The sequence below is a fragment of the Notamacropus eugenii genome, chromosome 1, assembly GCF_028372415.1.
Source record: "Notamacropus eugenii isolate mMacEug1 chromosome 1, mMacEug1.pri_v2, whole genome shotgun sequence".
NCBI classification, from domain to species: domain Eukaryota; kingdom Metazoa; phylum Chordata; class Mammalia; order Diprotodontia; family Macropodidae; genus Notamacropus; species Notamacropus eugenii.
In genome coordinates this window covers 705,432,096-705,452,887 of record NC_092872.1, presented here as the reverse complement: position 1 = coordinate 705,452,887, position 20,792 = coordinate 705,432,096, and the positions used below count along the sequence as shown (strand labels likewise).

Sequence of the window (20,792 nt, the reverse complement as noted above, 5' to 3'; positions counted from 1 at the left end):
TGTGAGGAGAAAGATTGGTTTTATAACTTTTAATTCAGGAAATGCAAGAAGTCGGTCAAACTAATGCTGAGGCTCTGCAAAAAAAAAAAAAAGAAAAAGAAAAAGTTGTAACTCCCGGAGACAGGAACTGTTTTATTTTTGTGGGTGGCTCTTGCACACCCTTGGACGATGCACTGAATGGGACATGTAATTGACAAATGATTTGTGGAATGCCAAGATGAATTAATGCATTGCATTACAGCATCTTGCAGTGGGAAATGAGTTGGGCTGATCAATGTCTAAAGAGAAAAGTATACATGATACTGCCGTAATACTCCTAAAAGAGTTGTCTCCTGCTCCCAGCCTTCTTCCCTTGCCCCTGAAAGCTTGTTCCCAACCTGACAGCTTCGTGAGTCAAGTGGGAAAGGAAAACAGCAGTGGGAGAAGAAAGGATGGCATTTTCTAATCTCAGGAAAGAAATACAACAATTTCTGTCCCCCAAAACTTATAGAATTTGAGAATGTCCGTGCTGGAAGGAACTAACCCCAGTATTTTATTGAGGAGGCAATTGAAATTTGAGGGGGGGTACTTACCCAGAGTAGATCCCATCACCGCCACTAATTTAATCTTCTTTACATTATATCTGTCCGCTCTTCCCTCTGGGAAGGCATCACCAGGAATCTGTCACTATCCTTCTTAGGATATTGTGAACAAAATGCTTCAAAAGAGAAAATTAAATGTCCAAAATCTGCGCTTCTGTTAGTCTGGATACTTCTTCCATTTTGCTGATCAAAGAGAACTAGCATCACGGAACCTTGGTTCATATCCTACCTACAGTGCTTATTTTAAGTAAATCCATTAACTTCCATGGATCTCTGTTTGAGGCAGCCAAGTGGTACAAAGGATAGAGCAGTGGGTCTAGACCCAGAGAGAACTGAGCTCAAATCTGACCTCAGACAATTATTAGCTGTGTGATCTTGGGGTTGTCTGCCACAGTTTCCTGAACTGTACAAAGGGGTTAAAAATAGAAACTCCTTCTAGTTTAATATTTGTAAAGAGCTTGGCACACAGTAGGCACATAATAAATGCTAGCTATTCTAAGAATGTAGGGGTTGGATCAGATGGTCCCGTCACACTCTTGATCTATAATCTATGTATTAAGCCCATATTACTTGCAAATTACAAAGCAATCACAGGTCTGATAAAAATAAATAAATACAGAAATGAAGAACAAACGCTAAGAAACTTTCCTATCTCTCCGGAGGAGACGGTCCACCCCTGAGCGCTGGGCGTTCTCTCTGGGGGGCCTCCCACGCCTGGCATTCCCTTCCTCGTCCCCCTTTCCTTCCAGTCCCAAATAAGACCCCCCCTTACAAGAAGCCTCCCCAGCCCTCATTTCCAGAGCCTGCCCTCTGCTCATTATTGGTTTGTCCTGTACGGAGCTGGCTTTGTGTCTAAGTTCCCACGTCTTCCCCCCCGTTAGACTGTAAGCTCCTCGAGAGCAGGCATGGTCTTTGCATCTTTTTGTGTCCCCAGCGTTTGGCAGAGGGCCTGGCACACAATGGGCGCTTAATAATTGCTGACTAGGCCTAACCCTAAAACTCTCATGCGCACGGACCCCCTCCTCACATTTGAGGGCGCCGTGTTGCTAGGATTACGGCAGTCGACAGACTGGGATTAAGTTTCGCACGATTAAAACTTAAAAGGGAAAACGCGGAGTTGTAATAAGTCACGCCAGTCGGAAGGCACCGGCCTCTGTGGTTACCTAGGCTTGGGTCTGGTCCAAAAGACCCAGTCTACTGAGGGCTGACGTCCACAGACAAGACCCACGTAAGAGCCAGTCGTGCCAGGGGCGCATGCGCCGACACCCACGCGCTGTCCTCCCAGAGTTCCTCTCTCTTCCGGTCCAAGGACCCGCCCACTCGAACCGGAGCAATCACCTCACCTGAGGGGCCGGCGGAGCGCCCGAGGTCTATCTTTCGATCCAATCCTATTGGCTGTGAGAATCCGGAGTGGGCCGTTCCAGAATCTGATTGGCCGGAGTGCGAGCAGCTGCTGCCAAACCATCCGATGGCGTTGGAGCGCGTGAGTGAAGGGGCGGGGCCTGCCCGTGTGTGGGCCGTTCAGTCACTTAGGGCTCGGGCGTGAGCGAGCGGTGCTAGCCTTGAGTGGACTGTGTCTGGCTGGCTGTCCGAAGTGCGGGGTTCGGGGTTCGCTTTGGGCTATGGCCGCCGAGAAGCCGCTCGTCGCCGTCACTTGCACTGCCCCCACCAACATCGCGGTCATCAAGTACTGTGAGTGGGGAAGGAGGTGCTGGAGCGGGAGGGGGAATCCAGAGAAACGTTCCCCCAGAGCGCGGGGCCCCCAGTTTTGGGTTCCGGAGATATTGGGTCCGGGTGACCGAGCCTGGAGCTGCTGGATGGAGCCTGGAGGCCATCCAGACCAGGCGCTCTTACCTGAGATCTGTGCTCTGGGACAGGGGAGGGAAGGGGTATCTTTAGTTAAGTAATAAAATACTAATATCTGATTAAAGTATTGTCAATATAAAATGACGTCAATAATAAAATATCCCCATGCACCTAAAACATTATTTATGTTAATAATAGATACTGCTCAAAATGACATTTTAAATAATAATTAGGAATGAAAATAATAATATGCACCTAAAATATGTTAATAATAAATACGACTTAAAATGACATTTTAAATAATGAAGAATAAAAGTAATAAATAAATAATACGCACCTAAGACATTATTTGTTAATAAGTATTCCTTAAAATAACATTTAAAATAATAAGAATAAAAATTATAAATAAATAATACGCACCTAAGACATTATTTGTTAATAAGTATTCCTTAAAATAACATTTAAAATAATAAGAATAAAAATTATAAATAAATAATACGCACCTAAGACATTATTTGTTAATAAGTATTCCTTAAAATAACATTTAAAATAATAAAGAATAAAAATTATAAATAAATAATACGCACCTAAGACATTATTTGTTAATAAGTATTCCTTAAAATAACATTTAAAATAATAAGAATAAAAATTATAAATAAATAATACGCACCTAAGACATTATTTGTTAATAAGTATTCCTTAAAATAACATTTAAAATAATAAAGAATAAAAATTATAAATAAATAATACGCACCTAAGACGTTATTTGTTAATAAGTATTCCTTAAAATAACATTTAAAATAATAAAGAATAAAAATTATAAATAAATAATACGCACCTAAGACGTTATTTGTTAATAAGTATTCCTTAAAATAACATTTAAAATAATAAGAATAAAAGTAATAAATAAATAATACGCACCTAAGACGTTATTTGTTAATAAGTATTCCTTAAAATAACATTTAAAATAATAAAGAATAAAAATTATAAATAAATAATACGCACCTAAGACGTTATTTGTTAATAAGTATTCCTTAAAATAACATTTAAAATAATAAAGAATAAAAATTATAAATAAATAATACGCACCTAAGACATTATTTGTTAATAAATATTCCTTAAAATAACATTTAAAATAATAAGAATAAAAATTATAAATAATATGCACCTAAAGACATTCCAAGAAGGGGTGCATAGGCTTCGTGAGACTATCAGAGGTCCATGACACTTAGAGAGGCTAAGAACCCCTTCATTTTACAAAGGAAACTGAGGCCCTGAGAGAGCAGGTGACTTGCCCAAGCATCACACAGCTAATTACTTAGTTGCAGGAGGTTCAGATCCAGCTTCTCTTGTTCCATCTCCAAGAGAGATGCCTCTCAGTGGTGACTTTCCTGAAGCACAAGTCTGATCATGTCATTCCTTTCCTCATTAAACTTCAGTGGCTCCCTTTTGCCTCCAGGATCAAATATAGAATCCTCAAAATGAAAGTGGTCATGCTTTCACAACCTACTTCACAGAGCTGTTGGGCAGGTAGTGGAAAAAATCCTGGAGTTGAAATCAGAAAAAGTCAGATTTGATTCCAAGCTTTGCCTGTTTGAGTGATGTTTAAAAAAAAATTCCTTGATTTCCTAAGGCCTATGAAATGAATGATCAAGGAAGATGATCTCTAAGGTCCCCTCCGCTTCTGACAATCAGTGATTCCTCTGGGAGGAAAGTGTTTTGTAAATCTTAAAGCATTCTGTGCAGGTCAGCTTTATTTTATTGTAAACTCCTGAAGGTCTGAGATCTGGTTTTATACATTCCCCACCCCCCCACCCCCACCTTTTTTTTAATCTCATTGTTTGGTGCAAAGGAGATGCTCATGAAGTATTTGTTGAATATGTGATGCTAGGAAGACAAAGATGTTCTCTAGATTCAAGTCCCTTGCTGTTCAGAGTTTACACTGATTCAGACATTCAACCTTTCAAAAGCCCTACTTTGCCATGTGGCTTGGAGATAAGTCTGACTTCTGGAATGCTGTACCAGTAGATTATGAGCATTTTCACTGCCTGTCCCCAGTACCTGAAGTTCTCTCCTTCCTCTTCTCTGCATCTTTGGCTTTCTTCCAAGTCAGAGGCAACATCCCATCCCTTGAAGGAAGCCTTTCCCCATTCCCTTTAATTCTAGTGCCTTCCCTCTGTTAATTATCACCAATTTATCCTGTTTATAGCTTTTTTGTATATAATAGTTTGCATGTGGTCTCCCCTATTAGACTGTGAGCATCTTGAGAGCAGGAATTGTCTTTTACCTTTCATTGGATTCTTGCTGCTTATAGCACATGGCCTGGCACATAGTAGCTACTATTTGAATATCAGCTCTTAGCCTTGTTATTGTTATTACTGACTGTCAGTTTAAACAGACTTCTAATAAGTGGCATACTGGTGGCATACTGCCTATCTGTGGTACATAGAGATATTGCCTGGAGTTGGGCCACCAGTGTTTCTGCCGACTTGTAGCCTGTTAAGGTGTAGGGAGGATGCGGTCTGAATCCATGGGGAGTCCTCACACTACTGAAAGCATGGCTCCTTTGAAGTAAATGCCAATCATGTCTGGCTCCCATGTGTTTCATTGAGGTCCTTTAAAAGGTTTGCTAAGAAGAGTTTTAAATGAGCAAAGGGAAGCAGACTGTGGCCTGGGTGAGAATGGAAGTAATAGGCAGGTAAATTAGGATGTGTTGAAGAAAATAAAGGATCGTCACCAGGATTTTTGTGCCTCAATTCAGAGAGGTCAGTCTGGGAAAGCTTTCTCAAAGGGGTGGGACTGGATTTTGAAAGATTTATGAAAACAGAAGGGCAGGGAAGGACTTTATGGGCCTGGGAACTCCCTGTTCTCAGGTTGTTGGGAGTGAGTGGGTGTGGGTGAGACTGGGAAGGGGTGGACTTGCCTGGAGAGTAGCAGGAGGTCAGGTGGCCTCAATAGGTGACCGCAGTGATCTGGGTTTGCTTGCTTTTCCAGGGGGGAAACGTGATGAGAAACTGATTTTGCCCATCAATTCCTCGCTGAGTGTCACTCTGCACCAGAATCAGGTATGTACAAAAACATAAGCTGGGAGCTGAGATCCCACACAAATCCATATACATGAAGTTAATTGGAAGACTTTGCCTGTGGAAGAGTAGAAAGAGAAGAGGCGGCAGTAGTGTTCTCATTCTGCAGCCTCTGTCAGAGGAGTTCGATATTTCTGACCCCTCCCAGAGGACTCTTGTTGATGATTTCACAAGATACCATTTCTGCACTAAAAAATAAGGAACCCAAACCATTTGTACTAGAACCCTGACCTGGTAGATGAGATTACTGGACTCAGCCCAGGTTCTCTGCCACTTACCCTACAACCCCAGGCAGGTCAGTGTGTCTGCCTCTGACTATTTCCTGATTTCTAAAATAAATACTTAAGGACTAACTATGATTCACTGTCATAGGGCACTCCCTGGCTGAGACAGTGTCTTTTCCTAGTGCCAGCTGGAACCTTCTCTGCAACTTAGAGTCCTAGAGAGTTGTCTGGGGCCCTCAGAAGTTAAGTAACTTGTAATTAAGTGACCAGTAGCTGTCAGAGGTGGGACTCAAAGCTGGATCTTGCTGGCTTTAGGACTGGCCTTCTGTCTCTTAAGCCACACTGCCTCATTCCTTTCTTTCTTTTTTGGGGGAGGCAGTCAGAGTTAAGAGACTCTCCCAGGGTCACACAGCTAATAAGTATTTGAGGCTGGATTTGGATTCAAGTCCTCCTGACTCCAGGGCTGATTCTCTGCACATTACCTCATTTCTAAATGAGATCACAGATCCCTTTGAGTGTGTGCAAAATCTGGTAGAATGGAAGCCTCTTGAGGACAGAAACTTTTTCTGTCTTTGAATACTCCACACCCAGCACAGCATTTTCCATGGTAGGGGCTTAATAATGCTTATTGAACTTCATGAGTAGTAACAGGGCTTGGATGTGTGGAAAATGAGTTCAATTCTAATTAATATTGCCATCTAGAAGTTCCTTGTTATTTCCTGAAAGCTGAGGTGACCCTGTTTTTCTTTCCTAGTTAAAAACCACCACCACAGCAGCCATCAGCCGTGACTTCAAAGAGGACCGAATCTGGCTGAATGGCAAGGAGGAAGATGTGGGGCACCCACGGCTGCAGTCCTGCCTCCGAGAGAGTAAGTGCTCAAGACTGAGCTGGTTCCTTTGACTCCCTTTAAAGTAAGGTGGTGGAAGGCTTGGTGAGTAACCCTGAGCACTGCTTGGGGTACCCTTGTCATTGTTTCTCATCCCTCTGCTTAGCTACATAATGGTTGGGAGCTCCAGAGCTGTAGGGGTGGGGTTCAGGAGCTATACAAGGGGAGAAGCAGGTGGATTTTGTTTGTTTTCAATTGTTTTATTCTGAAGTTAACACCCCAAAATGATCATTTCCATATATAAAGTAAAACAGAAAAAGAAGATTATACATGAAACCAAGAATCTCTGTTACATGTGGCTTGCTTGTCCTTTTAAGTCTGTAACTTGAAGGACAAGCCAAGAAGCTGTTAGAATTAATGGAAAACTGGGAGATGATATCCCAAATGGAAGTTTGCTAATGCATCATATGCACTTTTCTTGGCATTATTGCTGGTCTTACAGGTCCTGAGTAAGGTGTCAGTTTCATATAGCAAAGCTTCTTTAAATTTCAGTGTAGTGTCTAATGTCAAACAGATTTTTATAGGAATACTAAAAATAGTTGCTTGAACAAGAGTTCTCACATTTACCTTTTGTGACTTGTGGCTGATGTTGTAATTCCCTGTTAGGGCAGCTAGATGGTGCAGTGGATAGAGCACCGGTGCAGGAGTCAGGAGGACCTGAGTTCAAATCAGACACTTGACACTCACTAGCTGTGTGACTTTGGGCAAGTCACTTAACCCCAGTTGCCTCATCCTGGATCATCTCCAGTCATCCCGATGAATATCCGGTCACTGGGTTCATATGGCTCTGGAGGAGAAGTGAGGCTGGTGACCTGCACAGCCCTCCCTCACTCAAAACAAAGTCAACAAACAAAACAAGTGCAAGTCGTGTCATTATTTCTCTGATGGCATGGTCTTCTTTGGTAATGAAGGACGAACACACATAATAAATTCAACCTGGATGGTCATTGCATTGATCAGAGCCCTAATTTAGGTCTTTCTTACTTGTTTGTCTTTACCCTATTATGGTTATTATATAAATTGTTCTCCTGAAGCTACTCGCTTCACTCTTCGTTAGTTCATACACGTCTTCCTAGGTTTCTCTGAAACCATCTTTTTCGCCATTTCTTACTGTGCAGTCACATCCATTACCTTCATACACACCAAAGCTTGTTTGGCCATTCCCTAATTGATGGACAGACCCTTTGTTTCCGGTTCTTTTCTTTTTTTCCAAGTACATGTAAAAATAATTTTTAGCATTTGTTTTTCTAAAATTTTGAGTTCTAAATTCTCTCAGTCTCTTCATCTCCTTCCCTGTCATTGAAAAGGCAGGCAATTTGATATAGATTACACACATATAGTCATGCAAAACACATTTCCATATTTATCATATTGTGAAAAGAAAACAGACCAAAAAACCAAAAATTTAAAAAACTCAAACAAAAAAAAATAAATGAAGTTTGCTTTGATCTTCATTCAGATTCCAGCAGTTCTTTCTCTGGAAGTGGAGAGTATTTTTCTTCATGAGTCCTTCAGAATTATCCTGGATCATTGCATTGCTGAGAGTAGCTATGTTGTTCACAGCTGATCATTGTACAATGTTTCTATTACTGTATACAATGTACTGGTTCTGCTTACTTCACTTTGCATCAGTCTTTCCAGGTTTTTCTGAAAATTTCCTTCTCATTATTTCGTACAGCACCATAGTATTCCCATCACAATCATATACAACAACTTGTTCTGCCATTCCGCAGTTGATGGGAATTCCCTCGATTCTAGTCCTTTGCTATCACAAAAAGAGCTGCTGGAAACATTTTTGTACAAAATGTTAGTCCTTCTCCGTTTTTTTGATCTCTTTACAGACCTAGTAGTAGGGTATGCATGATGATGAAAGGGTACGCATAGTTTGGTTGCCCTTTGGGCATAGTTCCAGATTGCTCTCCGGAATGGTTAGACCAGTTTGCAACTCTATCAACAAAACTTTAGTGTCTCAGTTTTCCCACATCCTCTCCAACATTTGTCATTTTCCTTTTCTGTCATATTAGCCTGTCTGAGAGGTGTAAGGTGGTACCTCAGAGCTGGTTTAATTTCTCTTATCAGTAGTGAACTAGAGTATTTTTTCTTATGACTATAAATAGCTTTGATTTCTTCACCTGAAAACTGCCTATTTATATACTTTTGCCATTATCAATTGGAGAATGAATTATATTCTTATAAATTTGGCTCCGTTTTTCATATATTTGAGAAATTGAGGCCTTATCAGAGAAACTTGTAAAATAAATTGTTACAGTTATGATTATTAACTCTGTATTTCCATCCATTCTCTTTTTCCCCATATTTATCCTTCTCCTTCTCTCTCCTTTCATACTGTCCCTCCTCAAAAGTGTTTTGATTCTGATTACCATCTTCCCTGATACATACTCTCCTCAAACCTTTCTCTTATCCCCTTCCCCTCCTACTTCCCTGTAGGGTAAGATAGATTTCTATACCCATCTGAGTGTATCTGTTATTCCCTCTTTGAGCCAATTCCAGTGAGATTAAGGTTCATGCATTATCCACTACCCCCATCTTCCCCTCCACTATAAAAGCTCTTTTGTGCCTTTTCTGTGGGCTACCTCTCATTCTACCTCTCTCTTCCCCCTTCTCCCAGTGCATCCCCTCCTTATCACCCCTAAATTTCATTTTTCTTAGATATCATCCCATCATAGTCCACTCACCTGTGCCCTCTGTCTGTGTATTCTTCTATCTGCACTAAGAATGATAATGTTCTTCAGAGTTATGAATATCATCTCACCATGTAGGAATGTAAACAGTTTAATCTTACTGAATCCCTTATGACGTCTCTTTCCTGTTTGCCTTTTTGTGCCTCTCTTGAGTCTTGCATTTGAAAGTCATATTTTCTATTTAGCTCTGGTCTTTCCATCAAGAATGCTTGAAAGTTCTCTATTTCATTATATCTCATTTTCCCTCCTGCAGTTATACTCAATTTTGCTGAGTAAGTGGATTCTTGGTTGTAATCCTAGCTCTTTTGCTCTCTGGAACATCCTATTCCAAGTCCTCCGATCCTTTAATACAGACGCTGCAGAATCTTGTCTTACCTTGACTGTGGCTTCATGATATTTAAATTGTTTCTTTCTGGATGCTAGCAGTATTTTTTCCTTGATCTGTGAGTGTTGGAATTTGGATATAATATTCCTAGAAGTTTTCGTTTTGGAATCTCTTTGAAGTTGTTGATTGATGGATTCTTTCAGTTTCCATTTATTCTCTGACTCTAGGATGTCAGAGTAGTTTTCCTTGATATCTGTAGCCCAGGACCTAACTCAGTACCTGTCATCTAGGGTTCCTTTGCAAATCCTTGTGGATCTTTTGATTACCCAAGTGTTGGAAGTTCTTATATTCTGTTATCGGCACAAGCACTTGAAGGACATGGTAGTGCCAGGAGCTGGGTGGGCTGCTCCCCTTCTCTTGTTGTCAGTCCAAGCAAGCATTCGTAGAGCATCCACTCTATGCTAGGCCCTGTGCTGTGCACCAGGGAGATGAGAGAAGGCAGACCAGTGGTTTACTCTCTAAGGCTAATGACAAACAAGCACCAGAGAGGGGAGGTGAAGGCTCTCAGAGGCAGTGAAGGAAGGACTAACCCAGCCCTGGCCCATGGGCTTCATTTCTTTAACTCTTCCCCAACAGTCCGTCGCCTAGCTCGGAAAAGGAGGAGTGGGAGTGATGGTGATTCTGTACCTCTTTCCTACAAGGTGCACATCGCATCCGTGAATGACTTCCCCACGGCAGCAGGCCTGGCCTCCTCAGCAGCAGGCTATGCCTGCCTTGGTGAGTAGTGTTGGAAGTGGAGCCCACTATGAATGTCTTCAGATCTGCCTCCCCAGCCAGGGAGGGTCCAGGACTCCTGGGTTTGGGGGCGGGGTCTACTTGATTAGCAGCAGCTCCTGGCTTCTGGAAGCTCTGAGGGCCTGAGGAGCTGACCGGAAGCCCGCCTCATCATTCATCTCTTAGGTTCCTCTTCCAGCTAGTATGTAATACCAGATACTGCTGTTTTCTGAACTACCCTCATGGCAGGGTCTGATCTCTCTCTGCCTGTGGGTAGTGATTGCACCTCTGATTGCAGGCCCAGTTACTGACCACCTTCCATTTTTCCTCCCGTGCTTTGTCTCTCTCCATTCCTTTGCTCACAGTCTACACTCTGGCCCAGCTCTATGGGGTTGAGAGTGAGCTCTCAGAAGTGGCTCGGCAGGGCTCAGGCAGTGCTTGCCGGAGCATGTTGGGTGGCTTTGTGCAGTGGCACATGGGAGAAAGTCCCGACGGCAAGGACAGCATTGCCCAGCAGGTCGCGCCGGAGTCCTATTGGCCAGAACTCCGAGTCCTTGTTCTAGTGGTGAGTGGGACCTGGCTTGGGAACAGGTGAATGCTTCTCCCACAGGATTTCCCATTCTTAGGGCCAGGCTTCTGGGAGGAAGCCCTGCATCCCTGGGGTCTGTGGCATTGATGGTTCTGGGTGGTTTGTCTGGGGAGGCCTCAGGGAAATTCAAAAGAGCCTATGAACTGCCATGCCTGCCGGGTAATCTTAGTAGCTCCACAGACATGTCCTTTTCATCCGCTCATGCCACAGCTCATACTTCCTAGACTGTGAACCTCTCCATTCTCCAAAGGCCAGCTGAGATCCCACTTCTTCCATGAAGGCCTCCCTGACTACTCTAGCCCTCATCACCTGATTTCCTCTGAACTTCTCTCGAGTCTGAACCACCTTCTCTAATAGTCTTCCTTGGGTTGTTTGCTGTTGTTTTCTGTGTGTTAATTTTGTCCTGAGCTCCTAGAAAAGCAGCTAGTCTGTCTGTATTTTCTCCAGCACATAGCGCAGCGTTCATTACCTCGAAGAGCTCCCTGGGCCTTGAGAGGGTGGTTTGAGTGGTGCTGTGAGGTATCCTCTTTTGAAGTTGCTGCCCGGTGGTACCTAACGTATTCTCTCTTGGGTTAGGTGAGTGCTGAAAGAAAATCAGTGGCCAGTACAGCTGGAATGCAGACCAGTGTAGAGACCAGCTCTCTGCTCAAAGTAAGGCTCAGCCCTAGGGGACTTAAAGGGGATGGAGCAGGAGGGGCTGGTGCTGGCCTGCCCACCATGGGCAGCCAAGGCCTTGCCAAAATCATGGTCACAGAACTACTCTTTGATTGACCTCTTCTTCCCTCACCCACGGGCTCCCCCATCAGCTTCTTCCCACCCTCCATCCTTTTCCTCAATAGTCTGATGATTCTAGAAAATTGGCTCATCACTTTACAGTTCCGGGCTGAGTCTGTGGTGCCAGGGAGGATGGCAGAGATGACACGGTGCATCAAGGAGCGGGACTTTGAGGGTTTTGGCCAACTAACCATGAAGGACAGCAACCAGTTCCATGCCACTTGCCTGGACACCTTCCCTCCCATTTGTTACCTCAATGACACATCTCGGCAGATCATCGGCCTTGTCCACTCTTTCAACGCCCACTATGGCAAGACTAAGGTAAAGTGGCTGTGCCTGAGAAAGTGGTGGCTGCTCGTATAGAACCTTGACACCTGACACACTTTGATTCCTCGAGAGCAAAGGTGCCAGACTCACATCTGAACTCACAGAGAATGTGGATCTGTGGCTAGCAGGGATCGACCCCATTGCCCTGGGGCCCTGCAATGCATTTGGGAGAAGAGGCCTATGTGGAAGGAGGGTGAGATTGTATAAGGACCAGAGTGTGCCCATTGTCAGGCTTCTGGGATGCCTTTCCACCTTATGCTGAAAGGGAGTGAAACCTCTGATCCCCTCCATCTCTGAGATATCAGGATCTATGAACTTTGTACTCTCCCACCTTGGCCCCTCACTCAGTGTGGATTGATGCTGGGCTTCTTTCCTACATGGTTAGTCCTCAGAGTCAGGGATAGAAACTTCACACTATTTGTGGCTCTCGGACACCTCTTAGGGAAGTTGAGGCATTGATGCTTTAAGAATTAGGTCCCTGGAACTCAAGAGTTCCTTGTGCCCACTGGTGGCCTGGAGCAGAGGGGCCATCACAGGCACATCCATATCCACTGTTCTCCTTTTCAGGTGGCGTACACGTTTGATGCTGGTCCCAATGCCGTAATCTTCACCCTGGAAGACACAGTGGATGAATTTGTTGCTGTTGTAAAGCAGATCTTCCCCCCAGAGATGAACGGAGACAAGTGAGTCGTAGGAACTCTTTCCTCTTTTTTCCTTTTTCCTGGCTGGCTGTGGCTGGCTTATGTATTTGTTGAGATATGAAGAAAGTATCCAGTTCCACCACAAGGTTAAACTGAAAATTCCCAAGTCTGTTACCCACTTTAATTTGCTGTTTGAGTTGGGGATCCTGACATTAGGACCATTGGCACTCTCTTGTCTGATGATGGTGGGCAGCATTCTCAGAGTCCAGTAGCAGCATCACTGGTTATCCTAGGAGTGACAGTGGGCATCGCAGGCTAGTGTTCTGTTTCCCCTCTGCCCGTTGGCTGCTTCCTGAGGCCAGCTGTCCGTCCAGAGAAGAGAGTTGTTCCACAGCTTGCCCAATACTCTGGTTATGGGAGTCTAGCAGTGACGGCAGGAGCAGAGTGGGTGGTGGTGCCAGCCTACATAGAAGCTGGTCTGGGACAACCTTGGAGGAAGGGAAGAGAGGACAAAGGTGCCTCTTGGTGGCCCACTCACCACTCAGACTCCCAAGGAGCCAGATTCTGACTGTGGGGTATGGTTAGAAATATGGAAGACTCTTAAAAATTTTCTTAATGGAGCAGAGGAGCTGGGGTTTGGTGGAGGCCCCTTTGCCAGTGCTTCTCCATGCACTGACTAGTCTCCATCACCCCCTCCTGGCTTTTCTCCTCACAATTCCTTACTGTTTTCTGTGTATATGATTGGTGGGGAGAGAAGGAACCAGGGTCTTGGAAGATAGAGGAATAGCTTTGAAATTATCCCGTGGAGATTGTTGCAGACTTGGACAGAGAAGTGAGCTGCATGACATTCACATTCATGACTCTAGTCTGCATAATGTTGGGCAAGTATTCATTGTATTTTGGGTAGAAAGCACTGACTTTAAAAAAAAGCAGGGTCACGTCTGTGTAGCACAGACTCCAGGAGGTTGGCTTCCCTAACAGGATTCTGGCAATAGCATGTCCCTCAGAAAGCACAGGAGGCTTATTGGCTGGAGGTTGGTCACCAGGTGCTGAATGAGCTGGCCATGATAACCCTTGAAACAAAGCCAAAAGGACTGAAAGGGCCCCATTCCACTTAGGTCAGTGGTAGTAATGGGCACCAGTGGGCAGAAATCTCTTCATTTCCTTCATCCCTGCTGCCTCAGGGATGAAGAGGGTGATGTCTTCCTGATCATTTTCCTTCCAGGTTCCTGAAGGGCTTGCCCGTAGGGTCTGCCGAGCTCTCTGAAGAGCTAAAATCTGCTTTGGCCATGGAGCCATCTCCTGGAGGAATCAGATACATCATTGCCACTCAGGTAATGCCTAGAAGCTGCTGGGAAGCCACTGAAGGTCAGGACAGGACTCCTGCTCTCTTTTCCCTGGTGCCTTTTTCACCACAGTCATCTCACACCTCCAGAGGTCCCCAGTTCTTTATGCATGGATTCCCTCCTCCTGCGCCGCAGCTGTTAGGTCATCCACTTTTCCTTCCTTACCATCCATTAAACAGATGACCATGTGTAGTAACACCTTAGGGGAAGTACAAATACCCAGAGTGCTGCTTTCTCCCACAAGCAGATATTTCCAGTGTTTCCTCCGCATATCACATGTTCATAATTACATGACATGCATATGACCTATTGACCTCCCCTGTCCATCCCTGAGGGGGCGAGAGGCTACTACTGGGAAAGATGCTGCAAATGTGAAGCCACAGTGGACCTCAGGCAGAGGAAATTGTGGAACAGGGAGACAGAGGAGGAAGAAAAACTTCCCAGGGAAATTTGGCCAAGGATTTGGAGAACTGGACCCAAACCAAGCTAGCATTCCAAAAATGGCCATCTTGGCTTGGGCTAATGCCTTTCTGCCTAGAAGGAAGAGGGGAAAGTTTACAACTTGATCCTCCTATATTGCTCCTTCTCTCCTGGCCCAGTGAGAAGGCTAGCTAAGTGAAATTTCCTCCTCTCCATGTAATCCTGCACTGAGCTTCTCTGTTTACAGGTGGGGCCTGGACCTCAGGTCCTGGAAGATCCCCAGCAGCAGCTCCTAGGTCCCGATGGCCTGCCCAAGCTGGCATCCTGAGCGAGTACATCTCAGATCATCATGCGCCTTGGGGAGGTGCAGCCAAATGGGGAGCGTTGTTGCAACTTCTGGTTCTACTATCAGGGATTGGCTTGTCAGGACTCTGGCTGCTTTCCCAGTTTCTGCACCTGGCTGGAAAAATATTGTCAGGCAGGGAATTTTGTCAAAGATGCCACCAGCAAGGACGTCTGCATTGGAAACTGAGATGACTGACTGTCGGCTACTTCGACCTCCAGTGGTAGAGGCAGCTGTTGTCTTTCTCATGGTGTCTGTAACTTGTGTCTCACTTCCTGTGTGCCGATGTGCAGAGGTGGCGTTGTTGTGGGGGACCCAGGCAGCTATTGGGCAGAAGTAACCCAGATGCTGTCAGAGCTGGTGATGGAGGGCCTTGTTCCTCCCTCATTCTCTTCCTCCAAAACCCTTCTTGCTGCTCTTCAACAAAATTCATAAAGGAAAAAAATGGTCAATGTATTTTCTACTGGATTGTTATCTACTTTTCTTGATTTGTATTAAATCAATGGGAGTGGGCCACCTAACCAGCCCCTCAGGAGCTCGCAGAGGGAGGGTTTTTCTTGGGGCGGTGGCCTGGAGGCCAATCTTATGCCAAATTTTGCTTGGGTGTTCCAGAATTTAACTTTGAGCCACTGAATATGAGTTCTATTTTCTTTAAAAAAAAAAAAAAGGGTTAATTTAAAATGAATGGTCTCCAAGTGGTTTTTCTTTGAAGCCAGTGATGGCATGTTAACTCTGGGCATCTGCTACCTTGCTTCACAGACCTAAAAGGTGGTTGTACCCCTGAGTGGGAGTGAGGTTCTGTAAGAGGAAATGATTTGCCAATGGATCTCTGTTTGAATTTATGTAGGAACAAACCCCCTCCCCTTGGCTCCCAGAATGGTGCTCTCTTCCATAATCCCCAGACTTTGGGGGAGAAGATGGGTCATGTCAACAGAGGCAGGGTTCAGCTTTGCCTGAGTAGCAGATTATTTCACCTCAGAAAGAAGTGCTATTGGGGGGCGGAGCCAAGATGGCGGAGTAGAAAGATGCACATACACATAGCTCCGAACCCACAACCCACAGAACGGCTAGAGGGGACCACCTCACGGTGAATTCTGCACCCAGAGGCCACGGAATATTGGAGCGAGGGAGATTTCTGTTCTGGAGAGACCTGCAAACCTCTCGTGGGGGGTCCTTTGCGCTGTGGACTGGGCGCCAGGACTGGGAGCAGAGGGCAGCCCTGCAGCGGCCGCGACACCGTGAGGAAAAGATCCGAGTGGGCTACGGGGACGGGATCTCCAGCGGCCATGTGGGTCCCTCCACCCACAGAGGGACCTGCAAACCTCTCGCAAAAGGTCCGTCGCGCTGCAGACGCGGAGCCCAGCCCAGACCTGCGGCGGCCACGGCTCTGAGAGGTACAGATCCGAGCAGGCTTCAGGGATGGGATCTCCAGCGGCGGCACAAGCCCTTCCACCCACAGGTGACGGGGGTCGGTGAGAGAGTCTCTTTGGCGGGTCGAGAGGGGAGTGGGGTGCCCCCATGGCTCAGGCCCCCCCGGGAGATAGAAGCTGAGAGGCGGTGGCAGACAGGGGCTCCCCAAGCGGCGGGAGCCTGGATCCATTGTGGAAGGTCTGTGCATAAACCCCCTGAGGGAACTGAGCCTGAGAGGCGGCCCTGCCCCAACCTGACCACCTGAACTTAATTCTCACATTGAATAGCAGCCCTGCCCCTGCCAAAAGCCCTAAGGCTGGAAGCAGCATTTGAATCTCAGTCCCCAAACGCTGGCTTGGGAGGACCAAGAGGCGAGGTGGGTGTGAGGAGAATACTCAGAGGTCAAGTCACTGGCTGGGGAGAATGCCCAGAAAAGGGAAAAGAAATAAAACTATTGAAGGCTACTTTCTTGGAGAACAGACATTTCCTCCCTTCCTTTCTGATGAGGAAGAACAATGCTTACCATCAGGCAAAGACACAGAAATCAAGGATTCTGTGTCCCAGCCCACCCAATGGGCTGAGGCCATGGAAGAGCTCAAAAAGAATTTTGAAAATCAAGTTAGAGAGGTGGAGGAAAAACTGGGAAGAGAAATGAGAGGGATGAAAGAGAAGCATGAAAAGCAGATCAGCTCCCTGCTAAAGGAGAACCAAAAAAATGTTGAAGAAATTAACACCTTGAAAACTAGCCTAACTCAATTGGCAAAAGAGGTTCAAAAAGCCAATGAGGAGAAGAATGCTTTCAGAAGCAGAATTAGCCAAATGGAAAAGGAGATTCAAAAGCTTACTGAAGAAAATAGTTCTTTCAAAACTAGAATGGCATAGATGGACGCTAAGGACTTTGTGAGAAAGACAGATATCACAGAACATAGTGAGAAGATTGGAAAAATGGAAGATAATGTGAAATATCTTATTGGAAAAACAACTGACCTGGAAAATAGATTCAGGAGAGACAATGTAAAAATTCTGGGACTACCTGAAAACCATGATCAAAAGAAGAGCCTAGACATCATCTTCCATGAAATTATCAAGGAACACTGCCCTGAGATTCTAGAACCAGAGGGCAAAATAAATATTCAAGGAATCCACAGAACACCGCATGAAAGAGATCCAAAAAGAGAAACTCCTAGGAACATTGTGGCCAAATTCCAGAATTCCCAGGTGAAAGAGAAAATATTGCAAGCAGCTAGAAAAAAACAATTCAAGTATTGTGGAAATACAATCAGGATAACACAAGATCTAGCACCCTCTACATTAAGGGATCGAAGGGAATGGAATAGGATATTCCAGAAGTCAAAGGAACTAGGACTAAAACCAAGAATCACCTACCCAGCAAAACTGAGTATAATACTTCAGGAGAAAAAATGGTCTTTCAATGAAATAGAGGATTTTCAAATTTTCTTGATGAAAAGACCAGAGCTGAAAAGAAAATTTGACTTTCAAACACAAGAATGAAGAGAACCATGAAAAGGTGAACAGCAAAGAGAAGTCATAAGGGACTTACTAAAGTTGAACTGTTTACATTCCTACATGGAAAGACAATATTTGTAACTCTTGAAACATTTCAGTATCTGGGTACTGGGTGGGAGTGCACACACACACATGCACACACGCACACTTACATAAAGACAGAGTGAATTGAAGAGGATGGGATCATATCTTAAAAAAAAAAATGAAATCAAGCAGTGAGAGAGAAATATTGGGAGGAGAAAGGGAGAAATTGAATGGGGCAAATTATCTCTCATAAAAGAGGCAAGCAAAAGACTTATTAGTGGAGGGATAAAGAGGGGAGGCAAGAGAAAAACATGAGGTCTACTCTCATCACATTCCACTAAAGGAAAGAATAAAATGCACACTCATTTTGATAGGAAAACCTATCTCACAATACAGGAGAGTGGGGGACAAGGGCACAAGCAGGGTGGGGGGGAGGATAGAGGGGCGGGCATGGGGAGGAGAATGCAATCCAAGGTCGACACTCATGGGGAGGGAAAGGATCATAAGAGAATAGAAGTAATGGGGGACAGGATAGGATGGAGGGAAATATAGTTAGTCCTATACAACACAACTAGTATGGAAATCATTTGCAAAACTACACAGATTTGGCCTATATTGAATTGCTTGTCTTCCAAAGGGAAGGGGTGGAGAGGGAGGGAGCTAAAGAAGTTGGAACTCAAAGTGTTAGGATCAACTGTAATGTTCTTACCACTAGGAAATAAGAAATACAGGTTAAGGGGTAAAGAAAGCTATCTGGCCCTACAGGACAAAAGAGAAGACGAAGACAAGGGCAGAGAGGGAGGATAGAAGAGAGAGCAGATTGGTCACAGGGGCAATTAGAATGCTTGGGTTTGGGGGGGGGAGGGGATAAAAAGGAAGAAAATTTGTAACCCAAAATTTTGTGAAAATAAATGTTAAAAGTTAAAAAAAAAAAAGTGCTATTGCATCCTTTCTTATCTAGTGTTCTGTTGAAGGGGGAAGTGTTTCTATTTGTATATTCCTGTGATAATTTGTGTTCATCACGATGACCCTGGAACTCCTACTGAATCTTTGATGGAAGATATGATTATAATCAGCCTTGTCAGTGCTCCCATCCAACAATTAGTCATCCCGTACCCCCTTTCCATGGATTACCAGGCCAAGTATTTAATTATCCAAGACATTCCATTTTCTAATTATGGTGGACGATTACATTTGCTACTTAAACAGTACTGTCATCATGTAAATAAACTGAAAAAAATTAAACTCCAAAAGGATTCTTCCCCTTTACCCCTTGGGAGTTGCAGATCAGGGAGAGCCAGTGGCTGCAAAGGTAGAAGCAAAGGACCAAGAGATCCAAAGTGCCTTGATTAGTGGCCATGCAAATGTGCCAAGTAAAATTAGGCTCTGGTCACACGTCCTCTGGGGATAGGTTCTGGATTAATTTTTTTTTCCCAAGTGAAAACAACACTTTAGCCGTCAATAATTCAGACTGTGATTCCAGAGACCCAGTTCCCTCTGTATCTTCAATTAATGATACAATTAAGCTGTTTCTGTGGCTGTAAAAAGTGGCTGGTGGTTCTACTATTATGGTTGGTTTAGAATTTCCTTTCAGAGAGGGAGGAGGAAGCAGCAGTGGCTGTGTTGATCCAGCAGCAGCAGCACCAACCTGGGCCTGTCTGAGTGCTGCCCTCCCCTGACCCTCCATGAGCCAGACCTCCATGGCACTGCCACCCCCCCCCCCACCCCTCCCCCCGTCACATCTATGGAAGTAATGGACAAGCTCCTGAACCTGTGTGGATCTTCTTTCCACAGTCTTGGGAGATTGTTTCATGGCTAATAATGTTCCAGTGATGAGTCTACCACAGCTTCACTGATCTAGTTTTTGGAAGACATAGATTCCACCAGACCTGGCACATAGCTCATTGGCAGAGCAGGAAGGCAGACAGTCATTAGCTGCAGGGAAATTCGAAGAGGCCAATTTGTGTTACCAAAAGGTGGCCGCATATCTTTCTGAAGCCATGAAGCTTACATGGTCTGAGCAGGCTCAGTTATCACTGGAATTACAAAGGGATAGCCACATGAAACAACTCTTGCTTATTTAGGAGAGGTGGAAAGGGGCAGAATGGGAGGAAAGGTGGAAAGCCCAGCAGAGTCCTGATGAAACCCCTCATCTTCCGATGTCAAACAGGCCTCTGGCTGAGGATAGGTCTGAGGGCCCAAGTGTGCCCCTGTCTCAGCAGTTTAACCCTGCTGCAGTGCCAGGGTTCTCGACAGGGACCCAGACACTCTTCTTTTTCTCCTTCAGAAGAGGAAAGATCTGACAGAACTGTGTCCCGGCAGCAAAGTCCCCAAAGATAACAAAACAATAGAAGAGGAGGTAACTAAGATTGCTGATCTGAAGCGAGGTACGGAGTTTCTTGTGGCCAACAATGAAAGACTGAGGAGAGAAAACAAGCAGCTCCAAGCTAAAAAGGCCAGGCTCCAGAAGGCTCTACCTGAAAAGGAATTGGATGTAGATGCTGACTTTGTAGAGAAATCAGAATTATGGAGCCTGCCTCCCCCTGCACAGACTGCCACAGCCTCTTCTCCCTGAAGGGAGTTTGCAGCCAGCACAGGAAAAGTCAAGGACATTCCCATCCCCAACCTTCCTCCCTTGGACTTCCCATCCCTAGAGCTCCCTGAAGATATTCTAAAAGGACTCATGAACAGTTAAATGAAAGGTCACAAGGGGCTAAAATGGTGATGGTGAGGAAGAGGAAATCTACAGTGAAAACAGCAAAAAAGGAAAAACCATGAGGCTAGGGACAGCCCGGGCCAGGTGGAGGGTCACTGGACAGACCAGTGTAGGAGAAAAGGCCTGGCCATGCCCTCGAGAACAGTTACTATGAAGTACACAGCACAGCCTGAAGAGTACGGAGTTGAGGAAACTGGGGGTGGCAAATGCCAACCTCCCAAGGGTCTCTCCTGATTCAAACCAAATGGTGACCTAGAATCACTTTCTTCAAGCAGCAATTATTTTCCCTCTTA

General features: G+C 44.9%; 1 protein-coding gene, 1 long non-coding RNA gene and 1 pseudogene across 2 annotated transcripts; 2 read left to right on the top strand and 1 right to left on the bottom strand.

Moving 5' to 3' along the window:
- Nucleotides 1-117: 117 nt before the first annotated feature.
- Nucleotides 118-1,968, bottom strand: LOC140521369 (uncharacterized). Its single transcript, XR_011972911.1, has 2 exons — nucleotides 1,745-1,968; nucleotides 118-697 (listed from the first exon to the last, which is right to left on the bottom strand). It is a non-coding gene; the product is annotated as an uncharacterized lncRNA (long non-coding RNA).
- An 87-nt stretch (nucleotides 1,969-2,055) lies between these two features.
- Nucleotides 2,056-15,507, top strand: MVD (mevalonate diphosphate decarboxylase). The gene is made up of 10 exons (XM_072636324.1): nucleotides 2,056-2,273; nucleotides 5,382-5,452; nucleotides 6,449-6,563; nucleotides 10,245-10,385; nucleotides 10,748-10,947; nucleotides 11,548-11,622; nucleotides 11,848-12,066; nucleotides 12,640-12,755; nucleotides 13,939-14,047; nucleotides 14,727-15,507. The coding sequence occupies exons 1-10, from the start codon at nucleotides 2,204-2,206 to the stop codon at nucleotides 14,805-14,807; spliced, it is 1,197 nt and encodes a 398-aa protein (XP_072492425.1). The 5' UTR covers nucleotides 2,056-2,203; the 3' UTR covers nucleotides 14,808-15,507.
- Nucleotides 15,508-15,622: 115 nt separating this feature from the next.
- On the top strand, nucleotides 15,623-20,583 carry LOC140521367 (nuclear receptor-binding factor 2 pseudogene; annotated as a pseudogene).
- Nucleotides 20,584-20,792: the final 209 nt, after the last annotated feature.